This window comes from Hoplias malabaricus, chromosome 2, assembly GCF_029633855.1.
Source record: "Hoplias malabaricus isolate fHopMal1 chromosome 2, fHopMal1.hap1, whole genome shotgun sequence".
NCBI lineage: Eukaryota > Metazoa > Chordata > Actinopteri > Characiformes > Erythrinidae > Hoplias > Hoplias malabaricus.
Window position 1 is genome coordinate 18,107,543 of NC_089801.1, and position 14,813 is coordinate 18,122,355.

General features: G+C 41.1%; 1 protein-coding gene across 2 annotated transcripts; it reads left to right on the plus strand.

Annotated features, from left to right (window-relative positions):
• Positions 1-164: 164 nt before the first annotated feature.
• rnf167 (ring finger protein 167) lies at positions 165-12,650 on the plus strand. Of its 2 annotated transcripts, none has more exons than XM_066650978.1 (10): positions 165-399; positions 4,563-4,677; positions 4,999-5,076; positions 5,302-5,442; positions 6,085-6,172; positions 6,370-6,460; positions 8,169-8,274; positions 8,628-8,721; positions 9,384-9,464; positions 10,135-12,650. In XM_066650978.1, the coding sequence occupies exons 2-10, from the start codon at positions 4,570-4,572 to the stop codon at positions 10,575-10,577; spliced, it is 1,230 nt and encodes a 409-aa protein (XP_066507075.1). In that variant the 5' UTR covers positions 165-399; positions 4,563-4,569; the 3' UTR covers positions 10,578-12,650. The 2 variants fall into 2 exon arrangements, with proteins under 2 accessions (XP_066507075.1, XP_066507064.1); XM_066650967.1 differs by having other exon boundaries at positions 4,996-5,076; positions 10,135-12,648.
• The last annotated feature ends 2,163 nt before the right edge of the window (positions 12,651-14,813 follow it).

Consider the following 14,813-nt stretch of genomic DNA (forward strand, 5'->3'; position numbering starts at 1 on the left):
AAATTGAGAAATTCTACTTTTTTGGAACAGCCTCCTGAAATGTAAACAGACTTTCAAGCCCTTGTGTTATGATCGGCATAATATCGCGAGAACTCTCCATTACCAGACTTTCACACATGAGATCTCGCGAGAAGTGCGTCACCCTATCTTTGCGTTCACTCGGCCTGGTGTTGGGAGTGTAAACACGGATCTGAGCAACAAAACAGAGAGGAAACACAGAAAAACGCTTTTTTAAAAAAATCTCACAATGACAGACACTTAACCCGCGCTAATTGGAGTCTATACTTTTTGGAGAAAGCGGTTTTTAGTCGTTGTGAGGAGAAAACCACGTTGTTTTTTGTCCTTTCGGGATTTTGCTGGTGGCGTCTACGGTATCTGCATTGGCTGAACGTTGGGATAGTAAGTAAACTACAAAAACACGCTTTTAAATGTGTATCTTGGTTATATTCAACACTTTTAGGGCATTTAAAAGCCATTTAAACATTATTTCACTGTTTTGTAAGCGATTGTATTGTTATGAACAATTACAAAGTTCAACCGACCTAGGAATGGTAGCTAGCTAAGTAAGTTAAAGTGTGGGAAATTGCTAATTTTAAGGTGGTATAACATAGCTTTATAAGGTGGTATATTTATTTTTTATAGTTATATTGTGTGTAAGGATCACTTTTTGTTATTGTAAATGTGGAGGACGTTATTCAGCAGTTTGTATTGTTGTTATACAATAAACCGAAGCAGGGGATTGATACATGAGCTGTTTTTATTATTTATATATATATAATCTCATAGATCAATTTAATAAATATACTCTATAATAAGCAAGAACATGCAATTTGCTATAAATGTACAAGTTTTATTTATTCCGAGATGTTTTTTTCACCTCGGTGTAGTAAAGGGAGCAGCAATTGTTTACCACCAATATTTATGAAAGTGATTATTTATTATTTTTACATTGCGTTTGAGCTCCTGAATTAACCCGTTTATGCTCTAAAGCGCGGGTCTCTCACATGGAGAGTATGGTATGAAAACTACTGCATAACATGAAGACCCTGTGTATTGCTCTGTTTATATACAATTCCCCTATGGACAATTGTGTAAATTGTAGGGCAAAATTAGAGCCTCATTCTCACAGATTTCTAAGAACCCAGTCATCTGTAAATGTGACTTTTTATTCCTACAGTTTTAACTAAGCCCCTGCACTTCTCGTGGGATTATGGGCTGCTCCCCATTTTTTTTGTTTGTTTGTTTTGTTTGATGTAATTTCCATGAAGGGAGCGTCTCTATTTCATTTTTTTTCCTCTTTCGCTCTTATTCTCACAACACACTTTTGATTAAAAAACATCACATGTCTGAACCACCCTGACTGTGTGAAACACAAACACACACACATTCAGAGCAATTGAATCCCCATAAGCCAGAAACTAATCTTATCTGTTGGGAAGGCCTCCAGAGCTCTGTAGGGTTCCCATAGCTGTGTGAAAGCAGTACTTTTTAAAAAGACATGTGTATCATAAATCTATTTATTTACCCTGTTATGTATATTTCAGGTGCTTTTTGGGTGTCAACACACCAATAAAAGCACTGCAACAGTAAACGTGAAGAGTAATGTTAAATGTAAAATAGTTGTTCACTTTTAATCTGCAAAGTTCAATGATTATTTTCTGTGATTGGAAAGTAGTTTACTCATCTCCACATGATTTTTTTTTTTAATTAGAACCTCATTAATTCCCACTTATGGCCCTTTCAAGGCCAGATGTGTAATGGCTGTGGATGAGGTCCAGGTTTGTACTTTGTGTTGTAAATACTGAATAAAGATTGATTCTGCAAGAGTTAAAGCTCTTCTTGAGTTTGGGTTTTATGTCGATTCATTCAGCAGTTTCATTTCTGTAAAATCCCGTGACTCAGGGAGCAGGTGGCTGTACCTTCATCGATTTCTTCATAATGGACAGGCAGACAGATACACACACACACACACACACACACACACACACATGCAGCAGTACTGGTCAATAATGTTTAAATATGTGTATAACATTGGAGTGACGCAGTAGATAAAATGACATACTCATATCCCGGTACAAAAAGACCATTTTCACAGAGCTCTGGCCTTTGTGTGTTATTTTGGCCGTGAGGAAGTGGATATCTCCCATTTTCTTCTTGTGGGTGGTCTGTTTGTGGTGGTTGTGATGTCACACTACATGGGCGTTTGACTTGATCTGATTGGTCAAATCCACTTACAGGGTGCTCACAGACTGGAGGTGATTAAGTTAAAGGTTTCATCACTTTTTAAATGATGTTGATGAGCGGAGACATGCTAACTTTGGCTTATTGTTTTGCACTGGACCTATGGTGCTATCTGTCACTGTCCAATGGAAAACCTGTATCTCTGTGTTTGTGGGTGTGTAGTTACTACATCATCTGAACATGTCATGACGAATGACCAATAGAAACACTCCAAAATCATTCATGTAAAATCTTTTTACATTGACTTCCAATGAAATTTAAGGTGTATTGTTATGTAATAATTAATGGAGGAATATTCTCTACTGATTGGCATTAAACAAATGTTTTATTTCTGTAAGCGTGGCTCATACCAAACACTTACCTCTAAACACTAGTTACTAACGATTTCCATTAACAGTGAATCATTTCAGGGCCTGAGCTCGTCAGAATGAAATCTTGAGCTGTATTTTGGCACACAGATGTTTTTTGAGCAGGAAGTGTGTCTAAATTTACTCCAGTTTTGTCAGAGAAACTGCTTCCTAAAACCAGGCAGCACTTCCTGTGCTTCTGTAACATTTGTACTAGGTCTGTTCATGTTGATTATATTAGGAATCAAATACTCTATCAATATTTTTCTCATCACAAATGATCAACTGATGATTAAAAACTGTACAGAAAAATAAATAAAGCTACATTAAATAAATAAATTTAAAAAAAAAAAATGACTGAGGGAATGAAGGAAGGAGAGATATGGATGTATTGCGATGGCCTGGATGTGTCAGATCCTGTATAAAACTGTATTAAACATGGACACCACCATCTGCGGAACCCTCTCTATGGAGCATAAATGTCCGTTCATTTTGGGACAACAAAGCAGCTTGATTCTTCATCTTGTGAGCTGCACTTCCTGGAAGAAGTGTAAAGAAGAATAATCGCTTTCATAAATACTGTTCGCTGCTCTTCGGTGCTTAAAACAGACACTTCAGTGTTCATTAAAGTATCTGTCCCTGATTTGACGCGGCGAGTGCATGTCTCTGTGTAGCTGCTGTTTCCAGTTTCTGTGGTGAATGTGATGGAACTCCAGTTGAACTCCAGTCCTGCCGAACTGGTTTGATTGAGTCAGACTCCCAGGGAGCCACCTCAGTAGGGTTTACTCTCCTCGGCTGTTGGAAGGAGCTGCCGTGCAGACTTTTCTGGGTCGTTCACAGTGCTCAGTAAATAATAAGCTGCTGTACTTGGCCACATGACCCGCATATACCCTACAAACTTGTAAATCCCTCTGTATTAGAGCCTAATGAATGTAAACCTCTGGGTTTGAGCTGGAAAAGGTGACTTCTTTGAGTAAATTACTTCAGGTTTAGGGTCAGAGACAAAGTGATTTGTTTATTGATTGATAAAATTGTTTGATACCTTCCCAATTTGTGTCTGGATGATGAATTTAACACAAGGAAAAATGTTGTATTTCACATTTGGAGGAAAATCTGAGGCTGCACTGTGAGTTTCACACTTTGTTTCATACTATGTAATGTATACGATATGAATATTTATCATTAAAAGACGTGTGTGTGTTTTTAGTTTATAGAGGCATCATTTCCATGTGCTGCAGTGCAATAACAATAAAAGCTCATTTCATGTTTTGGTAAAGCACTGTTGAGTCTGGTTGATTTTTGTAACTCCTGAGTTTGATGTGCTTCATGTCATTTTCCTTTTGGATAATTATTCCGCTCTGATCCTGATCAAACAGAACAGAATTGATCTTGAATTGACTGCAGAGTGTTTTTGACCTGGGGGCAATGCAATAGCTGTGATTTTAAGGGAGAACTTTGCTCAGACCGTGTCTCAGCAGCTTCAAAGTCACTGAAAGAAAGGAATGAGTCTCATTCACATGTTTGTGTTCCAGATAAGGTCGTTTTTATCTGCAGTCCAGGGTTCTGATCCGTACCCTTCGTAACCCTTAAACGAGGGCTCGATAATGGAGACGTTTAGTGTTTTCTCCTCTCAGTGAAATGAAGGCGCTCGTTTACTTTAGTGTGTGTAACTCCTCCCCGATCTCTGCACTCTGTTTTCATCCATTAAAATATAACCTGAGATTCCGGAGTATAGCAGGGGCCTGGGACTTGTACAGTGGCTTTGTGTTTGCTGATTAACAAAGGAAAAGGGGTAAATAAGAACTGACTACTAAAAAAAATAAGTCAGGTATGACTTGACCTCTCTCTCTTTTTTTCTCTCTCCCTTTCTCATTTTTCTTTCTCTCTCTCTTGCTTTCTCTCCTCTCTCTCTGTCTCTTTCTTTCTCTCTTGCTTTCGCTCTCTCTCTGTCTCTCTCTCTCTCTCTGTCTCTAGTATAACTATGGCCTGTGTAGGTTCGTCCTCATTTTTTGGGCCTTCTCTCGGGGTTGTGACCTTTGTCCTCTGCTGTGTTCTGGCGCCCTCTCCTGGCCAGGCCTACATCTATGCTGTAAGTCCATTGTTTATCAGATACCATTCTCATTGTCGCAAAAATTGCCTACCAGCACGTACTTAACATTATAGATTTTATTAATTAGATGATTTATTATCATTCTTATAAAAAATAACAGCAGTAGTAACAATGGAGATTATAATTTTAGTATTAAACTTAGTAATGATAGTTGTACAGGTAGTAGTTATCATAACAATAACAATAGTAATAATAGTAGTAGTAATAGCCACAGTAATAGTAGTAATATCAGCAGCAGTAATAAATAATAGTATTAGTAGTAAAAGTACTATTGGATTCTCTCTTTGTGATTCACAGCAGTACAGAAACATGACCTCGATTCTACTGGAGGACCTCCCGGCTCTCTTCGGCGCTCAGCTGCCTGAGGATGGACTGATGGTAAGGAGAATGAAAGGAGGAGGAATGGTGACACTGTTTTTTTTTTTTTTTTTTTTTTTTTTTTTTTAATTAACGTAGCTGTACCCCCTTGTACCAAAGAAATATAGATTTACTCTTTGTCTTTATTTCTCTCATTGTTAGTGTATAGGTTGCGTTCTTCGTTTAGAATTTTTTACTGTTGAAGAAATGTTATTCTGATTAAATGCTGACATCTGTGTGTCCCAGGGTTTTCTTGTGCCGTCTCGTCCTATGAACGGCTGCTCTCCTATTGAACCTCCCCCATCATCTCCGACTCCGTCTGACCCCAACAGCACGACAAAGTACATCGTTCTGATCCGTCGCTACGACTGCAACTTCGACATCAAGGTCAGTGCCACGTTATTGAACATTATCTGTTTTTACGGTCAAAAGAAGTAGCCAGATTTTTGTAAGCGATGATCATTTTCACGTTCTCCATTGTTAAGAGTAGCTCACGTGAGATGAAGAACAATATTGCTTTGCAGTCCCTGAATAAATCACTATAAACTCCTTAGAGCGGGTCCCCCGCATGGTGGAAGCCGTGTGTTTAAAAATGTCCATACTGCAGTCTCTTGGCGCTTTTCCACTACATGGTACAGACTCTACAGGAGTCTACTCGCTGTTTGGTCCCTGGTTGGTTTCCAACTCCCCCCCCCCAAATGTATCAAGAGTCATCTCACAGCACCGTCTCTAATGGGAGGTCTGGTCGCCTGTGTTGCGTGGCGTAGAGTGACGACTCTCTCTGGACAATCAGCGCTCTGCAAGGTTTACACGCCACGGTTTAGTCCCTACTCGACTCGCTCAGAACCACGAGAAAACAGTCACTAAACAAGAACCCGCTTCCAGAACCAGGACCTGATTCACCTGGTGGAGGAGGAGGAAAGCCAAACACAATAGTGTTAGGTACCATTTAGTGGAAAAGTGGCACAAGACACACGTAGACCAGTAGGTGTCAGTATAATTGAGAGTTTTGTCTCTGTGGTGCTGCAGGTGCTGCATGCTCAGCAGGCAGGATACAGTGCTGCCATCGTCTACAATGTGTACTCAAACAACCTGCTGAATATGAACTACAGCAATGGTGAGAAACACAAACACACACACATTTACTGTTCAACCCAGTAATCATCTGTTGCATATAAATTTGCATGTAATTTGTGCTGTTGATTTCCATTACTGTTACTGTGTTTAAGTGGGATTTTGTCCTGTCTCTCTCTCTCTCTCTCTCTCTCTCTCGCTCTCTCGTGTGTGTGTGTGTGTGTGTGTGCACTCATGCAGAAACTATTGCTGAAATGATAGATATCCCCTCAGTGTTCACCAGCTACTATGCCTCGGAAGTGCTGTACAAGTTCGTCATTCCGGAGAAAGGGTGAGAGACACACACACAAATGGACTCATCGAGTCATGCAGCGTCATGGTGTGAGTCAGTCATACTGATCTGCTCATACCAGTGGAATATACACTTACACACCATCCCCCACGTCAGTGTAACTGCAGCGACGGGAATGATCCTCCACCCAAATCATACCTGCTCTGTGGGGGTCCTGAAGGGTCCTGAGCAGAACAGAGTGAAAATGGGGTAACCAAGTATGCAGAGCAACAGTGTTTGTAGATCTACAGAATGACTGGAGTGGGCAGTGGAGCTAAGAGAGTGGGGAATGCGTTTAGAAACAAGGGGGCAGTTTGTAAGTATGTCTGATGGCAGTATGTATGAAAGGATGTTGTTGCTATTCATAGAAAGAAACAAGAACTCAAAAACACATCAAGACTCAGATGGAGTTTTAGATGGAGTCAGCAAATTTATCTGGCATGCAAAGGAAGCAGCACTTCCTCTCACAATACTTTCACTCTCGCACACATCTGGGGAAAATAGCTTACTCTTGGTTTAATACGTAGGTCTTGTCTTTTCTAATGAATGTATATAGAGTCAGAGCTCTCTGTGTGCTCCATGTCTCCTATAACAAGGCTTTGTGTCCTGCTGGGGGCGCCGCGTTTGTTTTCCGAGTGAGGGTTTGAGCTGATTCAGAGCTGGCCTTTTTGTTAAATCATAGGAATGATAAACACAGTCAGTGTGGACATGATATTCCTGTGGGAAGGATTGTTTTAATAAATCATCAGAAGCCAGGTCTTGTGAGAGGTTATCAACAAAGGCAGACTCCTTAAAGGGACAATAATTATGACAATATTCCTTGTTCAGTGCATATACACATTATTGTGGGGTTTTAGAGCCCACCAAATCACACACTGTGAAACAAGACCACTTTTTTTTTTGTGTGCTGCCTTAGCCAGAAACAATGGGAAAAACGGTCCGTTCTGATTTTGCTCTGCTTCTGATGTCATGTGCATGGACTTTAGAATGGCCCCGCCCCCTCATCTGAGTCTGTCCAATTACAGTGCTGGACCTGCGTTTGTGAGACTGCAAAGACGAGGTTAAATGAGACACAACCAGCACAGAGAAATAAGAGCACTGAGTAAATATTGAGAAAACGAGAAGGGAGAAGAAAGAGAACAGAGTGAAAACAGCTAAAAACCAGAGCTTTTGCTCCTCGCTCCTCACTGCTGTGCGCTCGGGGTCAGGGTTAACAGCAAGTGGCTCATTATCATTTAAAGGAACAGGTGCTGAAAGCAAAGCAGATCGCAGACATTTCATTAAAACCATGTAAAGTTGGAGATTATGCTAGTTTTGTGTCAGCAGTCCCCTTTTTTGGCAAATTGTAATCGTTGCTATGGAAACCAATGGATGTCATAAAGAGGTCTAATTGACAGTAAATACTAGCAAGCTACTTCAAACAAACAGCACACAGTCCTTTAATCCCTGCTTGATTGGTCCGTCAGAGCCCAGTGTTATTTTCTGATTGGCTGGCAGCTAGCTGTTCACATAAGGCTCTGATTGGCTGTTGATGATTGAGCTGTGTTCTGATTGGCTTTGTGGGCCCATGTTCCTGATGGCACTGTTGGATGAGCTGATGAACGTTTTGGCAGTGGTGCTTCTGCTGATGGAGCCAGGTGAGATGAGGTGAGCTGAGACAAAGCCTTGATCGAATTCTGATTCTGCTTCTGGTTCTGCTTTTCCAAAGGGCCTACATCATCCTGAAGCCAGATTTCTCTTTCCCACTCGCCTACTACCTCATCCCCTTCACCGGAGTAGTGGGCCTCATCATCATTGTCATGGTCATCATCCTGGTAAGTGGAGACTGAGTTTGAATGATGACTGGAGCGTTTCTGAGGTCAAGATTAAATAGAAAATTTCTTTGTGCTGAAGATTTTGCAGATTTTGTCTTGATTGTGCAGCTCTGAAATATACAGATATAGTTTACATAAATGTAATTTTTATAAAAAACAATGACCATAAGATCTGATTCATCCTATTAGACATAGGATTTTATTTGTAATTCATGTGCATTTTCAAATGGAACTAGTACAAAATAATCCTGGCAATACTAATATATTATAAAAATCCCAGTAACTTGAATGTGCTGCCTGTACACCAGAGAAACTGGTACACACTGTGTGTATGTTTGTGTTTGTGTGTGTAGATTGTGCGTTGTGTACAGTACAGAAAGAGACAAAGGAAAAACAGACTTTCAAAAGAGCAGTTGAAGAAGATTCCTATTCACAGGTTCACCAAAGGTGAGACATTACCACAGACACAGTGCACTGCTTACACCGTCCCCTCTGGACACTGCAGGGTTAAATTACTTTTTAGACATTTTTAATGACTTAATTACAATAATATGAATGTAAATACAGCATGAAATAATCACTCAAGCTGGGCTTCCATCCAAAAGGTTAATGTTATGCGCACCAAAAAATACTGACAGAAAATTTGTTACACTTTTGCGAATAAACTTCCGATGACTTTGGCTGTTCGTGACCAGGGGCGGCACCGAAAGAATGGCAAAATACAGAGTCTCTGACTTTTGCTTAGCTCCTGTGAGGCTGGTGTGAAAACAGGGTGATCCTAAAGAGTCTGTTGAAAGCCTCTGTTCGTGGGGTCAGTCCGGAGCTCTTGGGGGCGCTGTTTGGTCTGAACCAGCCGAGACGTCATCGTTTATTCAAAAACCCTTTTCCGTCGCTCTTTTGCGCATTTGCACTTTAGCAATAGTCAAAACTTTCCACCGCAGCTAAGTGTAAAACTCTTTAAACTTTTGGGCCTTTTCCATTCAGGTTTATGTTGTGCGTAGTTTCATAATTCACAAAAAACTGGTGGATGGAAAACCCATGTTATAATGTTATTTATATTCTCTCTCTCTCTCTCTCTCTCTCTCTCTCTCTCTCTCTCTCTCTCTCAGGTGATGAATACGATGTGTGTGCTATTTGTCTGGATGAATATGAAGAGGGTGATAAGCTGAGAGTGTTGCCGTGTTCACATGGTAAATGAACCCAAAACCCTGTCCTAGTCTGTATCATCTGTGAGGAATATAATATACATGTTGTACAAATGTTTTAAAACATTTTTTTGTGTAGTGTGTAAAATGTAAACCTTCCCCAACTCTTTTGTCAGTTTACGGTGACTGTGTGTCGTATTAAAAATGACAATTCTTATTTTATTCAACAAAAAATAGGAAAAAGCTGCAGAAGACTGTGAGAGTTTGGGTTTAGACGATTTAAAGATGGAGATGTTGGTGATCTGATCATGGACATAGCATCTTAATATTTTATTAATTATTTATTTTTAAAATGTGTTTAATTGACTAGTTTTTAAAAAATAAAATAACAGTTGTAACACAATTACCACAAATAGACAAAAGAGTAGGAGACTGTTAAATTATTAATTTAAATTATAGTTAAAAATAGTTATACATCACACAAAAGAACTTTAAAACTTATTCATACACTTATACTTTACAACCTTAACATTATGACCCCCTCCGGCCTGGTGAGACACTCTCAGTGATGTGTGGTGTTGTGTTAGTGTATATTCCGCTCCTCTGAGTGGATCAGACTCGGCAGTGCTCCTGGAGTTTTTACACTCTGTCAAAAACAGGGTGAATGTTGTAGTCTAATGTGTTGTAAACTCGTTTTCTCTCTCCCATCCTGCAGCCTACCACTGTAAGTGCGTGGACCCCTGGCTCACGCAGTCAAAGAAGACGTGTCCCGTGTGTAAGCAGCGCGTGACACGCTCAAGCCCCGACTACTCGGAGTCGTCAGATTCCGACGAAGAGGAGGCGCGGTCTCCCAGCGGCGGGGCTACAGGGGGGATGCAAACGGAGCGCACCCCTTTGCTACGATCCTCTAATCCCACATCGCCCTCATCAATGACTTATGACTCCACTGTCGGCACGGCACCAGGCAACGCCACGGTAACAACGTCCGCTCAGTGCCTGACCCCGAGCTCACAGCTGCTGGGATACAACGGGTATTATTCTCCTATCGAGGGGTCTGAGGATGACACTGAGGACGAGGAAGAGGAGGATGAAGATGACGGACACCTTTCGGACGACGATACGACGCAGCTTCTCGGCCGCGGCGCCATCGGGGTTTGATCTGAACCCCTCTGTAGAAAAGAAAGATTAAAATTCAAGCGCATTGGGGTCTGCTTTGGTCTTTTTATAAACAGAAAACAAAAGAGCTATGTTCAGAAAAGCAGCAGCAGAGTTATGATAATGTAAAGTGGACTTCAGTGGCCTCAGTTTTGTTTTATTTTGTTTTGTTTTACACGCAATCGCTGCCATGCTGACTTTACACAGTCTAACATAAATAAATATATGGCGCCCCCATGCGGTAGGAAAAATGCTAGCAAAGGTGGCAGGCAAATATCAGAAGAGAATGGCAGAAGTTGTAGTCTCTCTGTTATAGACAGGGCTTTCTTTGTTTCGGGAGTGATGCCTGTGTTTTATAGGAAAAAGGAAATGCTACGACACAGCGATGTGGTGCAATACGGACCTGACGCCAGTTTGTAAATGAGTTTATCCTGTTTGTTTTTAGGAGAGGTGTGCAATGATGAAACGCCACTAATGTTTCCTATGTTCTGATCCTTATTTGATTCTTTTTCTGATTTTGTTAAAAGAAGAATTCCTCTCAGTTCCCCAAATCCCCCTCTTCTAAAGTGTGTGTGTGTTCAGTGGTTAATAGTAGAGACTCAGATGTGTTTGCAGTGGTGCCGAATGGAACCAGGCGCCTGTGTCTTCAGAACAAACTCAAACACCTTTTATTCCCTCTCCTCCACATCTCAACTCATACATTTCTGTTCCTTACTTTGTCCTGTACATCCCCCTCCACCAGGAGTACACCACTGTACACCACCCCCTTCTCCACACTGTGGTCTGGCATCGGCTGTGTGTCCCCCACCGTCTACTGTCCTCACTTTCTATGAGGGGCTTTGAGAGGAGGACGTCTGCTTCCATTCACCTCCACTGTCCACTGTCCCCCATCGTCTACTGTCCTCACTTTCTGTGAGCGGCTGATGTAGAAATGTAGTAATATCAATGCATTTCCTCTTTAAATTTTCCAGTCTTCATTCTGGTTTAGGAGAAGCTCATAGGACACACACACACACTGTATGAGTTTAGAAGAGCGGGACAACTCTTTTACCTTTGAAATTTTAATGTTTTTTGTAGCTTACTGTGTTTGAATCCTATGTTAATTTTTTGCTCCATGGTTTTTTGTCTCATGATGATGATGATGATATTACAACTTTTACGCTTCTGGACACAAGGAACATCTGAAGGGTAAGAAAAGAAAAGTTGAAAATGTGTCACTGAGTCCTGTTTATTATTTTTTCTTCCTGAACAACACTCTAAAAACGGTTAAAAGTGATGTTAAAAATATGTATTTCATGTTTATTGAGGGCTAAAGTTGTACAGTGAACGCTAGAACTTTCCCCCCAACTTTTAGTGTTACGCAGGCAGAAAAAATAAAGTGGGGTGGAACTTTCCTTTTCTTCTTACCTTTCAGTGCTTCCAGAAACAAGACTCTTAAAAATAAAGGTGACGTAAAGGTTTCTTGATGGGTTTCTGACCACTTTAGTTCTCTGTCTCCGCTTATGTTTTCTGGGCTGAGAAAACAGACTTGAAGCATTTTCTCTTTACTTCAGCGGGCAGTGGTTTTAATCTTGTGGCTGATCCGTGTGGATGTAAAGATGCTTTACCAATTAGTTTAAGTTTATTTTCTAAAACCAAGTGCCCCTAAGTCACCTTTATTTTTAAGAGTCAACTTTTTAATACATTTGTGCCTGAGTTGTGTCCCTTTAAGCCCCAAGGTTTTTCTACTTGAACACTGTATATACGGCTTTTATCTGTGTGATGTAATTCCTTGTCTCAACACCCGTGTGTTAATATCTTTATAGAAGTCAGAGCTTGGAGGACAATGACAGGTGAGGGTCTTCTTTCTCTCTCTCAATGAAATCTAAAGCACATTAGAGTAACACTATAAGCGAGAGGTTTATGGTCACGGCGCCCGAGCACAGAACTGGGACCAAGAACTTGTGATTTAATTTCTAACCTGTTAGACCTATGTCTGTGTAATCGCATTCCTAATGTACTGCACTGCGGGTTTGTCTAGAGCTGTACCACCTCTGCACTCGTGCCATAAAAGAGTTACACCGACTGACTGCAGTGAGCCTGTCTTTATTGTGAGGGCTTTATTTTCTCAGATGGTTTCTACCCTGACATCACTGGAGCTCAACACACTAGGAGGAGAGCACTAACCGCTAGTGATCATAGGTCAGATGAACACGCGTCTAGGTGAATTTAATTGTTCTCTAGTGTAAGACAATGCTAGTCACGTTAAAGCAACACTAGGTAAAACTTAGTATTTTTGCTCATGGGGTTCTTACAGTTGCAGATTGTAATTCATTTTACAGCATTTTTGTCCTGAAATCAAGGGTGGAGGTGGTTTCCTACCCTCCTCCAGAGTTACATAGTGTAGTTTCAGCAGTGCTGAGCCCAGAGCAGTAACTACAGAGGCTCCACATTACAGCTCAGTAGAGCATCACAATGATTTTGAAGCTGTAATTTTAGGGTTAAAACCCAACCTAGTGTTTCTTTAAGTATACAAAAAAAGGGAACAATTTACAGCAGATATTCCCTCCACAGTGAAGAGCTGTTCATGTGTTCAAGGTTTTATCTAGAACCACTTCCCCTGCTGTTTCATCTTTCAGCAATTTCCAGTAGGAGGCACCACAGTGGAACATTACCACCTGCATATTAGGCTTGGCACAGATTTTACATCAGACATCCTTCCTGAGGCAACTCATGCAACTCGTGACCAACACTATCAGCACACCAGCACGTGCACCCCCTAGTGGCTGGGCCAACCCTATTCTTAGCTCTATAAAAAGTGTTCCCTGTTTCATTGAGAAAGGTGCTTTCTGGTGCTATAGTTTTTAAATAGGTTCTGTGCAAGGGATTTTAGCAACACAGGCCGTCACCATTTCACCAGGCAGAGGGTGGTTTACACGTCCACGGTGGTCTTTGAGTGTCCAGGGTTCTGTACAGATCCACTGTCTTTGCAAAGTGTGTAGGTGAAGGTTTTGTAGCCGTGACCCGCCTGAGGAGACTAATAATACCGCAGACATTAAGGCAGACTGGGTCACAAGCATCTGCCCTTTAGTTCGCCAATGACCTTCAGGCTAATGTTACTCCCCACAGCTGCAGCACTGACCCCTGGCCTTTTCTGGTTTTCAGAATCAGAACCAGTTTATTTCAGAGTGTGTTAGATGTAGGAGGAATTCGTCTTGGTGAGTGACACATGTCTGACGTTATCACATTGTGTAAAAGTGAAAGTACACAGACTACAGTTTTAAAGATTAAAAACAGGAGAAGACATACGAGGCCCAGATGTAAGGAGATAAGAGCTTATTTTTTAAACCTTGAAGTTACATAGTTCCTGCAGTAAAGGTTTATTCTCTTGAAACTTTATTTAATATCAGAAGCATGAAGAAAAGGTTTCCAAAGTTGTCCCTGAGCAACTTGATTGTATTTTGTAAACATTAACACATTTAGAATTTGAAGCCTGCAACTTGCTTCAAAAAAGTGGTGACGGAGGTGAGTTTCATGCTGAGCTCTATGACCCTTTACTGACGTTTGGGAATTGAGGAGACTCAGCGCTGCAGGTTTACGTGGAGATTCTGAGTCTCCACACTCCGTGGTCACCGTCATCAGATTCTCATCATCATGACGACCACAGGAGACAGATCTTCTATGAAGACACAATCTTGAAGCACACCACTGAAATAACGATGGAATTCCCAAAAAAGACGTCACCTTGACGGCAGCATGTGTCTCTCTAAAATCTCAGTCAATACCTTCACACAAACACAGGTGACCAGCGCTGTGAGCACTGGTGATCCCCATCCCATAGAGTGTCAGATGTTTGCTTCTGTCCCTTTAGCTCATAAGAGTCTGGATGGTCCCTTTTGTTTTGAATGGAAAAAAACAACAACCGTCTACTCTCTTTCGGACCATCGGACACGAGCTCAAGCGCTGAGAACTGAGGCATTTCTGCATTGATTTGATGTATGGCTTTCTCCTTGTGTAATAGGGTTTCATTTTTAATTTGTTGGTGCAGTGGAGGAGTTTGACAACTATTTTCCAAAGTCCTACTGAGCCCTGTGGCTATATTTATCACAGTAGCATCACAGTTCTCATGCAGTGCTGTCTGAGGGTTTAAAAGACACACTCGTTCAGTGATTGTGTCCATGGTACGTTTTTTCCTTGGTGCAATACTTTTTAGTGTGTGTTTATATTTACAAAACATGCTGGAGTTGTTCGGAGACGACA

Bases quoted from the DNA above. Each gene is read 5' to 3' on its own strand.
- rnf167 (XM_066650967.1), top strand. From the start codon at position 4,570: ATGGCCTGTGTAGGTTCGTCCTCATTTTTTGGGCCTTCTCTCGGGGTT. The intron at 4,678-4,995 runs GTAAGTCCATTG...TGTGATTCACAG, and splicing joins GCCAGGCCTACATCTATGCT to CAGTACAGAAACATGACCTC. The intron at 8,275-8,627 runs GTAAGTGGAGAC...TTGTGTGTGTAG, and splicing joins TTGTCATGGTCATCATCCTG to ATTGTGCGTTGTGTACAGTA.